Source organism: Fistularia commersonii, chromosome 4 (genome assembly GCF_037954325.1).
Source record: "Fistularia commersonii isolate RoL2024-O1a breed Wild chromosome 4, RoL_Fcom_v1.0, whole genome shotgun sequence".
In the NCBI taxonomy this organism is placed as follows: domain Eukaryota; kingdom Metazoa; phylum Chordata; class Actinopteri; order Syngnathiformes; family Fistulariidae; genus Fistularia; species Fistularia commersonii.
In genome coordinates this window covers 14103841-14122390 of record NC_141287.1, presented here as the reverse complement: position 1 = coordinate 14122390, position 18550 = coordinate 14103841, and the positions used below count along the sequence as shown (strand labels likewise).

General features: G+C 48.6%; 2 protein-coding genes across 2 annotated transcripts; one reads left to right on the top strand and one right to left on the bottom strand.

The window, feature by feature from the left end:
- Window positions 1-6817: 6817 nt before the first annotated feature.
- On the top strand, window positions 6818-10231 carry LOC147234776 (uncharacterized). The gene is made up of 8 exons (XM_086145445.1): window positions 6818-7062; window positions 7612-7701; window positions 8060-8139; window positions 8210-8325; window positions 9020-9117; window positions 9232-9300; window positions 9394-9452; window positions 10089-10231. Exons 1-8 carry the CDS (start codon window positions 6871-6873, stop codon window positions 10207-10209), a joined length of 825 nt encoding a protein of 274 aa, XP_086001571.1. The 5' UTR covers window positions 6818-6870; the 3' UTR covers window positions 10210-10231.
- asnsd1 (asparagine synthetase domain containing 1) lies at window positions 10030-15108 on the bottom strand. The gene is made up of 6 exons (XM_086145444.1): window positions 14966-15108; window positions 14249-14302; window positions 14033-14108; window positions 11732-13097; window positions 10936-11117; window positions 10030-10521 (listed from the first exon to the last, which is right to left on the bottom strand). Exons 4-6 carry the CDS (start codon window positions 13040-13042, stop codon window positions 10263-10265), a joined length of 1752 nt encoding a protein of 583 aa, XP_086001570.1. The 5' UTR covers window positions 13043-13097; window positions 14033-14108; window positions 14249-14302; window positions 14966-15108; the 3' UTR covers window positions 10030-10262.
- Window positions 15109-18550: the final 3442 nt, after the last annotated feature.

Below are 18550 nucleotides of genomic sequence, written 5' to 3'. Positions count from 1 at the left end.
TCTTGGACGGGCTCCGGGCGTGCTGGGCCCGGCCCGAGGATGTCCTCCCACGAGGAGGTCTGCGACGACAGCGTGCTTTCCACCTCCTGAACCAGTTTGCGGGCGTGGCTGTCAGCCTGAGTCTTCTCCCACCACTTCAGAACAGCCAGGAAAGCCATGATGCTGCGCCAGATCTCGTTGTACGTGTCGGCCCGCGATGAAGCCACGGACATGTTTTCGCCTTCGGACTCCTCCGGGACATCGTCCTCCGAGCGCTCTTCTACGCTGCAGATGTAGTGGTAGGCGTCATCGGTGAATTCTTTACACGTCGCCTCACTCAACTGGCTTCCAATCAAAGATTCGATACGATCATACATCCTTTCCATCCACTTGTTGCTCTCCCGTGGACTGCACTCTACCCCATTGATCAGCACCAACCACTTCAGCGTGCGCCCAAGAGAGGCTTTGGCCAGATTCTTGGTCGTGAACAGCTTGATGTGCGCCACTCCGCTTTTCCTCCTGGGGGTTTTGTACAGAGTGAGGTCTTTGGCGACCTCTCCCGCCACCTTCTCTATCTCCTCGGAGGGCCGGGCGTTGCCGTCCTCCTGCTCCACCTGATCCATAAAGCTGTTCATTTTCTCCTTTATGATGTCCTCGGCTATTTTGGTCTTGGATTCAGAATCGTAGGAATGGTGGGACTGGTAGGATGACGGTTGGTTATCCTTCCGCCGTCGACACGATGCTTTTGTACAGCTTTTCTTCACCTTTGCCATCATGTTTTTCAGCATGGAGAAGAAATGACCGAGCATAGCGTTCAGCCTGCACGTTGACGGGATGCACCGCTTATGTTTGCGTGTAAAAATGGAAGAGTTGACAGTGTCGGTGACCTCCGTCGCTAATATATCTTTCAGCTTTTCTGCGCTCTCGGATCTGACTTCCTCTTCAACGCCCAGAGCGTCCGCGAAGCCCTGTGGCAACGCGTCGCCCAAACTGGCACTGACTTTTTCCTTGGAGAGCTGCTCGCACGTGTTCTGAAGAGCCGACATGATGGTGTTGGAAATCAGAGTCCAGAGGTTGGTCAGTAGCTCCGCGGTCAAGAAGGTCAATGGCTCATCGGGCGAATTAAAAAGCAACAGCTGCCACTGCTCTGCGGTCAACTTGTCCAGGAAATGTTTGATCCGCGGGCGGAACATGTCCCTCTTAAACACCGGTAGCAATTCCATGTTGGATCTTGTGTTGTCAATGCTGTTCGTCATCATATTGTCTCTCTGGCTAACAGAAGCCTCTTGACTAAAATAGTCAGCCTAGATGCCAAACACCACCCTCGCCCGGACGTCATATACAAACTTTCATGGCGGCACATCACAAACACTTCACAGATTTCATAACTGTCCTCATGACAGATGTTTGACGATTGTCGCTTTTGCTTCGGCAGCTGTTGTCATCGCAGATATCGGCGTGGTGATGTCATCCACGTGGACGCCGGCTGGATTGGACACATCTTTGGCAGATCAACGGCAAATGCTGAGTCCCGAGTGCAACCCTAGTTGTACTACGGCTTTTCACTTTGGATAAAATCACCATAATCCTCTCTTAAAGTACTCGTGTCCATTCGGTTGTTTGAAACTGGCTGGGTTCGGTGGTCAGTTTGAAATGAATCTGATTCAAAAATTAGCTGTGACCTCACAGACAAAGCTCTTCCTCGACGGGACATCACAGCTTCCCGTTTCTATGTACTTTATGTATGGTTTCTAATTGGCTAAATCACAGCTCCCCAACCCATAATGTCCCCTCCTACAGAAAGACTAGTATGCCTCCTCAACCTGGCAACCAGAACTACCAGTCTCTTTTAGTTTCCTCCCTTCAGGCCGATCCCACCCGGACCTTCATCTGAAACAGGCGGGGATTGTTACCATCTGGCAAACAGCTAGTCAGGAAATGAAATGTCACTGGGAATGTCCGATACGGCATCTTTTGAAAATACAAGATGGCTGCCACCGATGGAGCGACCTGAACGGCCTGCAGTGGATATTTAGTTAAAAAGACACATTAAAACACACTCACACAACACACTCTCAAAGCTGCAGGTCCGGGCAACGTGTCAGGTCAGACCCTCAAGTCATTTACAAACAAGCTGGCAGATTTCCTGGACATCTTCAATCCATCCCTGCAGCTAGCCACAGTTCATCTGTGTTTCAAATCATCCGCCATCGTGCCTGTACCTAAAAAATTGTCCATCAAAATTGTCAATGATTATTGCCCTGTCGCCCTCACCTTTTAGGAGAACCACCCTAGGGAACATCAAGGATACCATTCCTTTGCGTCCAGAGGGGACCGCTGACAGAGGATGCTACCTTGATAGCGTTGCGTACAGCCCTCTCCCACTTGCATCTTAATTTCTACGCTCTTTGTGGACTTCAGTTTGGCTTTCAGTGCGGTAGTCCCTGATAAGCTGGTGCCGAAGCTCTCCAACCAACAGGTCTTTGGATGAGGGACGTTCTCACTAGCAAGCCTCATATGGTGAGAACTGGGGACAGAATACCATCTGTCCTGGTCCTGGACAAAGGTACATTGTAGGGTTCCGTGCTCAGCCCGGCATTCTTCACACTCCACTCATGATCACGCTCCCATCCACTTCGCAATCACCACCATGGTGGGTCTCAACAACCAGACTCACTAGTGACAGGAGATCCAGCACCTGACAGGATGGTATTCAGACAATTCACAATAGAGAGCATGAAATGTCTCAGTGCGATGGTGTGGTGCAGCTCTGGACAGGAAGGACTAGGCCACAGTGGTAAGGACAGCTCAGAAGATTGCAGGAAGTCCTGTTCCTGATACGCTGACAAGGTCCAAAAGAAGGCCAGGGGTATCACCGCAGATCCCAGCCACCCATTAATGGGCTGTTTGTATCCCTTCTGTCCAGGAAAAAGTATGGACACATACCATAAGTCAAGGACCACCAGACTCAGCCAGTTTCCTCCCCAAGGCTGTTGCACAGCATACGCCTGTACTCTGGTACGAGGTTTGGCCCATTTCGTCCAAAGTAGCGTTTGGCCACTTGCACTCTCAGAAGAGGTTGGCCATAGGGTTCCGCTACTTTATCAAAAGGACCAAACGGGAGATTTAAAAAAAAAAAAAAAAAAAAAGCATGACCTGCGTATTCTTAGGAGCATCTAGCAGTGAGGCCTTGCTGTTTACCCAAATGTTGGTGAGCATACGAGTTTTGGAACTGTAGCTCAAAGTCCATCTTTGCTCGAACATGATCTGACCTTTGGACATACACGCTAACAGTGATAGACAAGCAGGAAGGTGTGGACAGATAAACAAAAAACACTAAACTGGTGCTCTAGCCTCCCCGTGTGGGAGGTCACTCCCTTGCTCAGGCATCTCAGCTTCCCCTCCTCTGCTGCATGTATGCAAAGGTGCCGGGTAAACTCCCCAAAAATGTAAGGGGTATCAGGATGCAGTGTCAGACCAGTGAGTTGCTCAGCCAGCTGATAAATCTGAACGGATATCACAGCTTCCACCCAACCACCTTGTGAACTACCTTTCACAATGACACACACGGACAGCAATTTTGTGGTTTTAGTACGATTTTATTGCTTTAAGTATTTTGTCGGGGATGAAAACGCAATCATTCTTTTGAGAGAAACAAATGTCTTGTTTTTTTTTCTGAATGAACAAGTCTATTGCAGCACCCACTGACGGCGGGACCTTTGCCAGAGTGCCCAGCGGTGAAGCAGGGGGGAAGTCAATAGGCAGTGCACTAGAACATTTTTAAATCTGTGCGAGGGGATCGAACGTCCAGGTTTGGCGGTTTAGCTGCGGACGCAGAAGATGCTGCAGAATCCGCGTTTCTTTTGAGGCGAAATGAGATGTTCCTCAAAAGAGGCAGCGAGTAAATTTTCAGTTTCCGTGTCCTTAATATTCAGATGGACCAGCACGACCTCCGCACAGCCCCAGCGGTCGCACAAGTCCTTGTAGACTTTTTTATCTAGGTCTTTGAAATTTTTCTGCGTCACTACAAAAGTAACATCCTTGACTGAATCCCAAATTTGGTCGGACAGACGCTCAATGAGGGGCTGGAAGTTGTCCACAGAAGTGTTTACTTCTGCCTCGCTGAACGTCCGGCAAACCAGCTTCTGTACAAAAACCTGGACCGCCATCCTCCTCATGTCCCTCTCCTGGTCGGGCTCCGGTGGCTCCGGGGGTTCCGGCGCCTCGCTCAGGAGCTCCTCCCAGGTGGTCTGTGATGACAGAGTGCTTTCTACCTCCTCGACAATTTTGCGGGCGTGGCTGTCGGCCTGGGTCTTCTCCCACCACTTCAACACAGCCAGGTAAGACATGATGCTGCGCCAGATTTCGTTGTACGTTTTAGTCTTTTGTGAAGTCCCGGTTTCTCCCTCGACCTCCTTCTCTGGGACTTCCGCCTCTACCGGCACCTCCTCGGTTCCACATATGTAGTTGTAGGCGTCATCGGTTAATTCCTTACACGTCGTCTCACTCACCTGGTTCCCAATTACCGTCTCAACGCGATCATACATCCTTTCCATCCACACGTTGCTGCTCTCCCTTGGACTGGGCTTGACCCCGTTAGCCGCCGCGAGCCACTTCAGTGTGCGACCCAGACAGGCTTTGGCCAGATTCTTGGTCGTGAATAGCTTGATCTGTGCCACTCCACACCTTCGCCTGGGGGTTTTGTACAGAGTGAGGTCTTTGGCGACCTCTCCCGCCACCTTCTCTATCTCCTCGGAGGGCCGGGAATTGCTGTCCTCCGGCTCCACCTGATCCATGAAGCTATTCATTTTTTCCTTTAGGATACCCTCGGCTATTTTGGTCCTGGAGTCGGTGTCCGTGGAATCGTAGACCAGCGGCTGGTTATCCTTCCGCCGCTGACATGTTCCGTTTGCGCAACACCTCTTCACCTTTGCCATCATGTTTTTCAGCATGGCAAAAAAATGACTGAGCATAGCGCTCAGCCTGCACGTTGACGGGATACATTTCTTATGTTTTTCTGACACCAGAGAGGAGTTGACAGCATCGGTGACCTCCGTCGCCATTATATCCCTCAATTTTTCTGCATTCTCGGATTTGACCTCCTCCTCTACGCCTAGTTCATCTGCGAAGGTCTGTGGCAAGACATCGCCCAAACTGGCACTGACTTTTTCCTTGGAGAGCTGCTCACACGTGTTCTGAAGAGCCGACATGATGGTGTTGGAAATCAGAGTCCAGAGGTTGGTCAGTAGCTCCGCAGTCAAGAAGGTCAAGGGCTCATCGGGCGAATTAAAAAGCAGCAGCTGCCACTGCTCTGCGGTCAACTTGTCCAGGAAATGTTTGATCCGCGGGCGGAACATGTCTGTCCTGATCAACGGCAATTCTTCCATGTCTGATCGTGTGCTCTCAATGCCGTTTGTGGTCATGCTTGGTTTCCTGCAAATTTCTTAATTCAGATAGTCGACCTGGTAGCCAAACACGACCCTCACCTGGACGTCATATACAAACTTTCATGGCGGCACATCAAACACTTCACAGAATCTACGGCTGCCGTCATGACAGGAGTCAGACTGACAGTTGTTGTTTTTTTTTCCCGGAGACAGCTGCCGTCATAAAGAGTCCCGTCTCAATGACATCAACATCACAGACATCCTGCCGACCGAGGAGGTGTCCTTCTCACTGATGGGAAATACTTGTTGCTCATCTGCTGACATCACAGAGTTTTTGCAACCAGAAAAAAAAAAAAAACAACAAAAAAACAACAACTCCCTCCTACAAACTTTGCATACAAGTCCAGTGCCCGTTCTGAGGAGGCCGAGTGCAGATCAACTGTGACCTCATATCCTGTGTATCCTCTATGTGACCATTTCCGTTCCTTGCTCCACGGGCACAAGGAGCTGTGTTGTGACACAGGGAATCACTACGCTTTAAGTTAGCTTCCAGCTCCCGCCCCATCTTCCCCACTGAGATACCCCAAACACACCTGGGCACCCTGTGATATCAGAACTCCATTTTTCACAGCATTAGCCAGTGCAAGGACTCTGGACTTTAGGCACTGAAGTTAGATCGGATTTTTTGGATTTTTAATGGACTATATGACTTCATATCTTCATACACACTGTACGCCGTCTGTAAATGGGGGTTGCCCTTGGCTTACAGTGAATCAAGAAATGTGGGAAAGAGCTGCCCCCTTCAAGCATACATAAAGAGTAGCTGTGGCAGCAATGGATAATGGAGGGGTGGGATTGAGTGGAGATGCAGCTCTCTGGATGCTGAGGACCAAAACCCAAACTGGAATACAAGTGAGGGGGATAAGTCACACAAGGGGAAGCATGCCACTAGAGGGCGGAGGTCATTTACGTGAAGAACCAAAGAGAGCCGCAGGAGGCTATACAACATGCTGCACTTGCAAGATAGCATCAGTACACGACAGTGCTGACCTGCTGTCTATGGCCGGAGGCTGTGTTTGCTTCTTTGAATAAACAGTTTGAGAAACCAACAGCTCTGCTACTTCTGTTGACACTGCTGATCTCTCCTTTCCAAGCAGGACTACAATGGAGCTCCAGAGGAGAAAAACAAACAACACTCATATCAACTTCCTCCTTGAAGGCTCTGCACACCACTGCTTTTAGCAATTCATTTCAGACTACATCCATATTGGGCTTTTATTTTGAAAATCAAAACATATACATTTTGAGAAGGTACAGCCAGGCTGCGCCTTTTGGAAATATCTTCAAAGCTTTTTAGCGATTTATTTCAGACTACATCCTGAACGGGCTTTTACTTCGAAAGGCAAAATATTACAACCGGAAGCGCCTGGGCGGCTTTTTCTAGTTCGACTTCTGACTGTCCCCCGGAGTTTACCGACCGGTTCGAAATCCACCGAACTCTCCGATGAAAGCCGTCGTCCTGGCAGCCGGGTACGGCACCAGGCTGCAGCGGGACCTGTCGGCCGATGTCACCGGCCGCTTCTCCAGCCTGGTCGGCGTCGCCAAGCCGCTGCTTCCGGTGGGACGCAGCGCCCTGGTGTCCCACTGGGTTCGGGCCCTGAACACGTCCGGAACCGTGGAGCGGATCTACGTGGTGGTGAGTGGCCTTACCGTCGGCCTGCAAGCAGCATCACATTCGCAACGCTCCTCCGCTGCAACAAGGAACTTCCGGCTCCTGAATAGCGAAATTCCAGGGGGTTGGGCCTTTGTGGGGTCTCTCAGGGTTCCTCCCTGTCCAGTCACATGCAAGAGGTTCAGTGGAGACCCTGAATTGTGCAGACACATGAATGGTTGTATGTTTATTTAAGACTTGTGAATGGGGGTCAAGACTTGTATGTCTCTATATGACACATGAATACTAGGGTGAACAGTTGTATATCTTCAAATGTCATGGTCCAGGGCAAACACTGCCTCCCAGGAAAAGTGGCATAGATATCGAATGAATGAATTCCGAAACGAGTGAAATACATTTTAGAATGAATCAAAGTTTTGCTCTTTGGGTTTACTGGGACCTGGTAGGTGGAAGAAACCAAAGCATCTGTTAGCCCGTGCTAGTTTTTGAGGAGGATATCAAACAATACATCCAACCATGAACAGTTCTCTCCAACAAACCCATTTGCCCGCTCCTGTATTCTTCCCTCTGCAGACAAACGATCTGTACCGTGATGCTTTTGAAGAGTGGGCCGCTCAGTTCCCCAACGTCCAGGTTCTCAGCGATGGGACCACGAACAACGAGGTAATTGCAGTTTCTAGAGGCATCTCATTTCTAGACACTGATCCCTTTCCTACGCTGCTGGTGCCAAAAGTAGCTAGATGTTACATGTTTCGTATCATGCATGAACCAGACCAGAACCTGCTGGAGAACAGGTCGGTCCACAACCCCCCGGCAGAAGCTCTGGGTGTAGGACCGGGCACAAGTCCTTGTGCGGAGCTGCCGTGAGATGTGTTTTGGTGAAGACTTTGGTTCAAGGGTCTCTGTTCAGATGGCCGTCAGGAGAGATATTCTTATTTAGTGATAGCAGAAGAGAAGTTGCAGGTGTAGGAGCACTGCTTTTCTAGACATGGCCACCTTCTGATCCTTTGTTCCCTCACAGGAGCGCCTGGGCGCAGTGTCCTGCCTGCAGCTCGCTATCAAACACTTCAACATCGACGACCACCTGGTCGTGATCGGAGGGTATGCTAGATGTCGATCAAAGTGTAGCCACGGGACTTTGAGTGACTGAGGCCACTTCTCTGAATCGCAGCGACACCCTCTTCAAAGAAGATTTCAGCCTCAGGAAGGTGAACGCCAGCTTCTCCGAACTCCAGGAGACGTCCACCAACAGCTGTCTGGTCCTGTCCTATCAGTGCAGAGACAACGGTGGGTTCTCCCTGCTCTCCCACAGAAACACTCGTGACAATGTCCCGCCGGCCTCAGGGAACAAGTTGAAGGCATCTGGAAGCACTGAGGAGATGGGTCGCCACCTTAATAAGTCTTAACTTATGCTAGCTGGACTGTCTCCACGCTAATGTGGACAGTGAAAAGTAAATAATGACAAGACTAAAGGCCTCTACATGCTCCTCGGAACTTTTTTCTGGCTGCGAGAACAAAAGGGGAAGTTCTTGACGGTTCTCAAGTGGGCACGGTTAATGTTGAAAACTAGAAGCGTTATCTTACCCACTTCTCTTTTGGCTGGGCAGTGATGGGTGGCTACGAAAAAACATCCAGTCATGGTAAATGGTCTCAACTTGTATCGCTAGATAGAGTTCACCCTTTCGCACACAAACTCGTACTTACGGCAGCAGGCTAGACCATGGGGAGCAAACGGGTTCGATGTCTTGCCCAAGGACACTTCAATGTCCGAGGAATCCTGCTGTACTGATCGAGGCCCAGTAAGGCATGTAGGAAAAGCACCTGGTTTTGAGGCACACAGAGGGATTCTTGGAGTTGCCAGAACTTTGCGCACAGGAAGGAGCGTCTGTCCAAATTGCAGCAGCTCCACACTTACATGAAATGAGCAGCATGGTGGAATTCACAAACTGACAAAAGTCAAACTGAACTGTAATTTGTGCAGAAACACAGAAATATGGAATACTGGAGGTGGACGGTGACCTCCGGGTTCTCTGCATGAAGGAGAAGCCTCTGCCAACGGAGACCACGTCCAGAAATGCAGTACGTTTACTGAATATGAATAGGAACACTGCCACTGTGATAAACCAGATCATTTGTAGGGTATTTATTGTAAGTAATCACAAATATCACTCATTGTCTGCTCCTGCGTTCCAGTGCCCTTGTTTCTACATGCTCTCCAAGAACAGCCTCCCACTTTTGGATATATTTCTGGAGGAAAAGAAGGTCATTTAAAGAAAATCAATTGCCTGAATAAAGAACAGTTGCTGTGTTTAATTCTATTTTTTGTTGCTAAACCCTTTTTTTTTAACTCCATAGGACGCTCCTATTGAACAGAAAGACGCTCCGGGAATCCTCATCTCCTGGCTGGTTCACAGGTAATGTCTGGGTAGCCAGGAGGGTTTAACTTCTTCAAATATATTATTTTTCCAGATTTTGGTTCTGTGGGGTCTAGATCACAGCTTTGGAAATGATGTGAGGTTTAGAATCCACCTGGAGGAGAAAGAAACGAGCACCGCTTGTTCCAGCCACAGGCTAAACGCTGTGTCACAGCTGCCAGTAGCGACTTTAGCTAGCAGAAACCCCAGATACCACCGATTTAGCTAATCATCGCAGCCGTTTTCTGTGGGAAAACTACACTTACTTTTCGGGAATGGGACTCGTCGATTTTCGCGGTGCTGAAAATGTGCCCGGACGTTGCATACTGGCTTACAACGGTGGCAGCACTAGCATCCTTAGCGGTAGCTGCTAGCCAAGCTGCTAGCTTCCACAAAAGTTTGCTCTTTTAGAGTCTACGATTTCCCCAAACTTGTTTCTGAATCATCTCTGCTTTAAATTATAAGCACAACTTTGCAGCCCTCCTCCAAATATTGCTTCTGTGACTCGGAGCCTGCTTTCGTAGTCGCCTGAGCATCACAATTATTTACATAATTGCGTGGGAGTAAAAAAAAATACATGAAAATGATTTATTTTATCACAACACTGGGTGTTCTGCTTGTGCACTGGCTTCCCAGGAGGCCAGTTTACATCCATCACATTTCTGGGCGCTTCGACGTGGGAAACCTGGCATCCTACACCGAGTGCGACCGGTACTTCAGGGAGAAACTGGTCAGCGAGGAGTCGTACATGGTGTAGAGGAAGACGGCGCTACCCCACCTTCCGACTGCCATCTTTACTGTCACCAAATTCTATTCACCGACGGACAGGGCGAGAAGTCTGGAGCACGTGTCCGATGCCTTCTCCCGCCGGTTCTCCATTTTGGCAATGCGAGATCCGAACTGCATGGCTCTCTTGGGCAGCAGGGCAGACGCACCCAGGCCCAGCTGCCGGGCCGCCCGGCGGAGGAGGAGCTTCTCCCCGACGCCGCGGGGCAGAGAGAGGTTGGCCTTCGCCCACACCGGCAGGGAGTTCAGGTAGCTCACCACGTCTTCGTCCAAATACGGAAACCTGGGATCGGACGGAGAAGACGAATCAGTGGCGAGATCGTTCTTTTCTCTAGCCTTCATTAGCAAGGACCTAGAAGGCTGGATCTGGATTTTCAAACCCTTCCGTTGGAAGTTTATAATACACACTACTTTCTTTAAATAAATATGATGGTGACATTTCATGGGAGTATTTTCATTTTTTTTTTCCTTTGTATTTCCAATTTCCTCAGGTTCTGCTCCGATCCAGCAGGGATCCAGACCCTGTAGCTCCTGAATTTGACCACTAGATTTCACAGGGAATGCACTACATGCTAGATTTCGATCCATATTTAAGCTAAATTGATGCTGTGATGGAGAATCTACGTATATAGTTCTTTCTGTGCATTTACCATGAAGCCGATGTTTTAGGGTCAAAGGCTAAGAGACAGGCGGGTACCTGGCTTCCTTCCCGTGATCGGCGATCACTCGGTCGTCCCTGCCCAAGTTCCTGGAGGAGATGCGGTCCAGCTCCATGGCCAGCTCCCTCAGCAGACCCCCGTGGCCGGAGGCATGGAATCGGACCCGGTGCCTGGAGTACCCGGCCAGCTGCTCGTCGGCACCGAGACCCGTCAGGATCACCTGCAGTAAACAGACCGAGTTCACAAACGTGACAGGACAACAGCTGCACGCGTACGAGCAGACTGTTTAGAACAGAACCTGGACAACACGTTGACACATGAGCAGGAATCCGTCACGATCACAGAGAATACTATAGAAATGTTGATAAGCTGAGGGCAACATAGGCACTTGCTATTGGCTGAGAAACAACCTTGCATGTAAACTTGTAACTGTTCCTGAAAACTAATGAAACTCAAGGTTGATCCTTCGTGTCCTGAACAACACATCATTAACCTTGAAGATGGGACGAAGATGCTGATGGAGGAGGTTTGGGAAGTTTTTCACGAGGTGCTCTATCGCTTTACTCACTGGCTACACAGTTAAAGCTTCAGTGTAACGTGCACACTTTGCTACACTTTATGGATAAACTCCATTTATGGGCGGAGTGAAGCCGCTCCGCTTTCTAAACCATCAAACCGTTCCTGACAGGCTTTGAAAGACTCTTCCAATACCTGGTCCATCCACATTCCCACTATCCGCCGCACCTGGCGATGACTGGCGAGTCTTTCAAAGATGACAAAAAGATGACGATCTTGGACAACCTTGTAAGTCAAGGTTCAACTCTTTGTTCTCACCTTCGCTGATGAGGTGAAGCTCCTCCTTTGGTCATCGTCAGCGATGACGCTGCCCCGCCCCCTGGCCGCGAACCACACAGCACAGCCGATGCTGTCGTCCAGCACCGTGTCCAGCGGGTGTACCAGGTGGTTGACGTGGTGGTGCCGCATTTCCCGCAGCTCGCCAGCCGTCACGTCCACTTCCACGAAGTTCCAGCGCCTGGTAGGGCAAAGGGCGCGGAGCTCTGCCAGCCCGGCCCAACCGCTGATCCTGTCAGGGACGTCAAAGGGTCCTGACGGTGTCTTGGGCGTCTCTGGCGTCTCGCCTCGGTGTCTGTCGGCTTTCCTGGACACCGTCTTCTGTGGCTCCTGTTGCTGGAACGCCACGTTGAGAAGGTCAATGGGCTGATGAGCGGGGAGGTGGCGGTCGGCCAGGACGGCGAGGACCATGGAGTCGATCCCGCCGGAGAACAGAATGGCAACGGCAGCTTCGTCAAGTTGCGGGGCGCCCTGGGCCTGGACCCGTCTTCTCACTGCCTCGCCGAGAATGTCCAGGAGACCCGTCACCTGGTCCGGCTCCTCGGCCTGGGCTAGGAGAAGCTCTGGGGACAAGCCTGAGCGAGACGGCGCCTCCATCGGTGTGGAGGTGTTCAGGGGGGACACGGGCAGAGCGAGGACCAGCCCCTCCCGGTTCATGGAGACCCCGCAGAGGCAGCTGGTCTCCAACGTGGAGGGGTCAAATCCGGCTCGGGACCAGGGGAAGACCTCAACGTGATCCAATCCCGCCTTCAGGTCCACCCTGAAGACACCCGCGGCCGGAACTTCCTCCCACACCACCTTGGACCGGGTTGCCACGGAGGTTAAGATCAGAGCTTGCAGATCGGAGTCCAAACTCCACAGCAGACTCCGTCTTCCGAAGAAGTCCCTGCCGAACCAGAGGTAGTCTCCGGCTTTCTGGTAGTAGATGAAGGCCCAGGGTCCTCGCAGGGCCGCAACCACCGACAGAATCGTCTCCGGGCCACCGCCGGCGGAACCCAGCTTCTCCAGTACCACGGCGGTATCGTTCTGCTCTGGCGTCACGGGCAAACCCCCGAATACCTCGCCGTTCCACAGCAGGATGTTTCCGTCCTGATCCTGCAGCGGCTGTGGGGTCAGGAGACCCCTCATGTGGAGGACGTTGGCAGAGAGCAGACAGCGGTATTGGAGGTCTGGGTCGGTGACCACCAGGTCCCGGTCTGAATCCGGGCCCCGCCTCCCCAGACGTTCTCGCACTGCTTCGTGGTTATTGAGCCTGACGGCGGGCCCGCTCAGCAGGCAGAAGATGCCACACATGTTTGAGGTCCTGGTCACATGTCCTGGAGGTTCTTCTTCATAAGATCCAGCTCCTCTGCAGAAAGACAAAGGAGCATCAACACCGTGCCGTCTTAACATCTGCAAGACCAGGAGCAGCCTGATGTCAGCAGAAGATGTGTGTGTGTGTGAGTCGTTCAGTAGGACATGATCCGCCTCCGTAAAGGACCCCACCTCAGCTCCACACTGGATAACAGTGTGCCTAATAATTATATCTATCTTATATATATACATATATATATATATATATATATATATATATATATATATATATATACGTACACACACACACAGGACTGTCTCTGAAAATTAGAATATTGTGATAAAGTTCTTTGTCTTCTGTAATGCAATTAAAAAACAAAAGTGACTTTCTCATGATATTCTAATATTTTGAGATAAGACTTTTGAATTTTCTTAAGATGTAAGCCATAATCAGCAATATTAAAATAAAAGGCTTGCAATATTTCAGTTGATTTGGAATGAATCCAGAATGTATGACATTTTTGTGTTTGTAACTGCATTGCAGAAGATAAAGAACTTTATCACAATATTCTAATTTTCTGAGACAGTCCTGTATATATATATGTACTACACACGACTCAAAACAAATCGATTACTGCACATAGGTGAGCAGGAGTTTTAGATGAACACATATTGATCATTCATGTGGCCACTGATGCAAAAGTAAATAAGAGAAAGATCATATATATATTCATATATATATATATATACACACACACACAAACACATACATACAGGCACATACACACAAACACACATATATATCTGTGTGTGTGTGTTTGTATGTCTATAGACCATCACATTCTCTGTATATAATAGCAATGTATATATATATATATATACACATATATATATTCAACCAAAAATCACCCATCTTGTGAGATGTGGATGGGTGGATGGATGTCTGTTTTAAGTCGGGGAACAAACCCGCAGACCTGCTGACAGACTTACTTTTGCAGGAGGTCTGTGTTTGTCCTCTGTCGGCCAGGAAGAAGATGTTACTGTTCCTCTGCTGCAGGTAGACCCTCTGACATGGAGGCACAGAGAAGTACCTCAAGTACTGCAGTAATCTGCAAGGTGCTCTACACGGTTCAACCTCGTTCCAGAAAGGCCCGGGCGTTGGACCACCGGGTAGCTCTTTGGATTTTTGATCTTGGATCTACTCACCCTGCCCTTCTTCAGGTTCGAGAGCTCGTCCACAATGATTTTCTTCTCCTTGATCTGAGAGACAGGAAATGATTGGTTTCCTCCTCTTCTCTTCTAGGCTGCCCTCTGCAGATGCTTCAGCCAATCACCTGCCTTCATCTAACCCCAACTAACTGCCATTGCCCTCAACTTCATCCTCAATCTAATATCATTGTTTGTTAACCTTTAACATTTTCAACCATTTTCTGAGTTTCTTTTTTAAGACAACAAAAAATAGCGCATCCTTTCCCTCGTTCCTACTGACTGCAGTTCAGTAGGCGAAAAGGGTACTTAAAAAATACATATCATAAATTTCACAATAAATATACCTAATTAAAAGAACAGTTTTCTCGGTTTAGTGTCTTATTTCGAGTCAGAAGCCGATTACCTGCCAGAGAACGGATTGTGGGACTGAAACACATCGATCAACTGACAGGTGAGCAGAAGTTATCGATGAACACATATCGATAATTCATGACGTCACTTATGCGTATGAGAAGAAGACAAAGGGCTGGGAAAAATATTTGAGAACAAATATTTACAAAAATAATAAATAAAATAAGAATAATATATTAAAATAATATAAGAATTAATATGATAGTTTAAAAAAATGAATTGCACAGGGAATCTAGCTAGCTAGCAGCTAACGTTGTTAGCACGAGCGAGCATCGGCTTGCGAATGCCTCCGGTCGCAGCTACCTGACGATTCAGCTCCTCCTTCAGCCCGTCCAGCCCGTCGTCGACTTCTTCGCGGCTTTTAAAAGACATTTTAATTTAAATAAAAAAAAGGCAGTTGGGCTAAAGTTAGTAGCCGGACTGTGAATACATGCGCCGGAAGCGGTGTCTTCTTCGTTTCGTTTCACGGCGGTTCGCAGACTCTCTGCTGCCACCTAGCGGCGGGGGGTGGTAGCGACACCGCCCACAAATAACTGAAACAAATAAAACCCAATTGTATTGTTGTCATATCAACACTGCATTTGAATTAATTCTGAAGAAATGTTTATCTTGAATTATAGAAATAGGTAGATAGCAAAAACTATATTATGCAATCATTGTAGAGCAGGATAATGTTATTGTGTTGAAATATGTGTGTGTGTGTGTGTGTGTGTGTGTTGGGGGTGTCGGGGGAATTGATGCCCCGAGGGGCATTCTTGACCCGCACCTTCTTCTCCTGAATGTCCGCAGGTCACATCATCGGACGGAGTCAACACCCTGGCAGCCAGTCTGACGGCCTTCGAACCTGCGCTGCCAAACACACCTGTCCAACCCGCCATGCCATTTATTGCCACACACACACACACACACACACACACACACACACACAAACACACACTGACTTGTATTGATCGGACACAGCTGTTCACTGTTTGCTGATTTGTTACCTGGAACAAGTTGTTGGACACAAACACACACACACACACAAAAGCATAAGTCACCGCCAGGGGTCGTGACCTCCCATGTTTATTGTTCCTCAGCAGAACAGGTTCAATTGCAGCTGCAGGTCAGAACAACACGGCGGAGGACCCGTCACTCTGGTCCCACCACACCCTGGAGATGGTGATGGTCCTTGCATAAAGATGATAAAAACCCTCATTCCAAAAGCTCTGGAGAACCTCAGCCGACCGGAACCCAGCTCGGGGACGAGCACGTCATGGAACCCGAGGAGGAACCCAAGTCTGGCGTCAGAGATGGGGAACTGAAACCATTCAAACTGACAGTCCAAGAGACATTACTTCAGGTTGAATTTTGAAGAGGAATCTTGGTCTAGAATCCAAGTTTTCTCTGGATTTAAAAGACAGTTTGCAGACGGGATGAAGAAGGTCCCATTTTTCTCCTTCAATCCCTCCATCCATAAACCTCCTCTCTGGTCTTCTGCCAGACCTCCTCAAACATCAATGTCCTCCCACCCACATCTCCACCATCCCTGCTCTTTCAATGTACAAAATGTCCCGGCCTGACTTCTATCTCCAGATCATCCAACATGTTCTGTCCCTCTGATGGACTCCCATTTAGAACCTCCAACATCTCCAGCGCTTCCTCCTGTCTTCTCCACCCTTTCCCAGAACCAACACCATCAGCATTGGTCTCCACTCTGGTCAAGTCACACTGGACTCCAATGGCGAAGTTTGGGAAATATACGTCACCTTTGTGGTTGGAGAAGAAACACATGGGGAAGGAGGTGTTATAAACATGTTTAGAACATATTTACAAACCTGTTATAAACATGTTAGGCATGTTTCCAAACTGTCAATAAATGTGTTATAGAAATGTTATAAACATGTCCTAAGAGCATGTTATAAATGTGCTTATAAAAGTGTAACTGATGTAAGTACGATCTAAGCTTTTTATAAAACACGTTTATAAATTTATTGTAAACAGATTCTAAGCATGTCATAAAGTGTCTATAAACTTTATAAATGTGTCATGAGCACGTTACAAATATTTTAAATGTGTAATTGTGTTATAAACATTTTTATAAAGTGCTCCACAGGTTATCAGTGTCATAACTTATGAAGGGAAGGTATAAATAAGTTTATAAACATGTTAAATGTGTTTTAAGGATTTGTATAAACGTGTTCTAAACATGTTTGTCAAACATCTATAAATGTGTTATAAACACATTTCAAGGGTTATAAAGTTGTGTTATTATTATGTTCTAAGCATGTTAAAAATTGTTGTAATTTGGATTTTAATGTCTTCTAAACATGCTTCAGACATGTTTAAAAATACGTTCATAAAAGTGTTCTAAACAGTTTTACATATGTTATAAACCTGTTATGAATTGTTGTAAATGTGTTATAACAGGTTTATAAAATGTTAGTCATGTTATATTAGAAAACTCTTATAAACAGTCACACATGTTATAACCATGTTCCACATAAATGCTGTGCATGGGGTCAGGGAGCCTCGCCCTCCTGCCCTCGGGGTCAGACGTCTTTAAAAGCTCCTTTGGCTCCAAACAAAATACAGAGAGAAGGAAAACATGCACACACACCTGAGGTTTGGGCGGTGTCATGGCCGCCGCTGGGCATGTTTTTGATGCTTTTTACCACGCTAAGATCCCACCTGGTCGCAGCCTTCAATAACATGTCATTAGCAGGCCAGCTGACACCAGAGATGCACAAATGCAAGTCATTCTTTCTGTGTGTGTGTGTGTGTGCGTGTGACACACATTGCATCTCCATTTCAGTAAACAACCCCCCCCACCCCTGGGGTCAGGTCAATAACAGTAGATATTCCTGCCAAGTGTCTTAATCACGTGCGTGAACCATGTCAATGATTGACGCTGTTCGTCCCCCCCAACGCCACCACGCTTTACCTCCATACGTCGAGTGGCAAACCCCTGTGGCAGGAAAGTGTGTCAGGTTTGCGTGTCCTTTTTTAAAAAAAGAAAAAAGAAATGATGTCGCTTGTTGACGTTGTGCTGGAAACCTCTGTCATGTTTCCGCAGCAACCGCATGACCAGGGCGAGGGCCGTGTGAAATGGTGGAACAAAAAAATAACGTCAAACTTCTTGTGACGTTCCTTTTTGCACCTGTGTGCAGGTTGACTCCTCGAGTTTGCCCCCTCCCCTCCGAGTTGCCACCCGTGGGTCCATTGAGTAGGCCTCTGAATGCGCCACAAGGTACCATGTCCCCAACCCCCAACTGCCAATTATGTCCTACCAACTGCCCCAAAGTTGCCCCTAGTTGCCACGAGAGGTCCCCTAAATGCACAAAAGGTGCCCTGTACTTCCACTAACTGCCACCAAGTTTCCCCTGTACTACTGCTAGCTACCACTACCCCCCCCCCCCCCCCCCCAACTGCCCCACAGGTGCCCATTTCTGCCCCTTCCCCCCTTAGATGTCACCAAGTTGCCCCTGGTTGCCACTGGAAAGCCCGAAAGGTGCTCAAACTCACCCTGAATAAGTCCCTTAGTTACCACGAGAGAGCCTCCAAGTTGCCCCAGCAGCCACAAGAGGGCTCCTACATAGCCCCAAGTTGCCCAATATCCCCCCAGTTGCTACTAGAGGACAAACCAAAAATACCCCTAAGGCACCCTGATCCCCACCTAGTTGCCACAAGAGGTCCCCTAAATGCACCTCCCTTAAGTGCCACCAAATTGCCCCTGTACTCCTGCTAGCTCCCACTTGAGGGGGGGGGGATGTTAACAATCACCAGGGCATTTCTCTCTTCCTAACTTCCCCCACGTTACCCTCTACTCCCTAGTTGCCACATAGGAACTGCCCCCAGGATTCCCCCTTTCCCTTCTTAGCTACCACTTGTAGACCCTTAACCACCCCC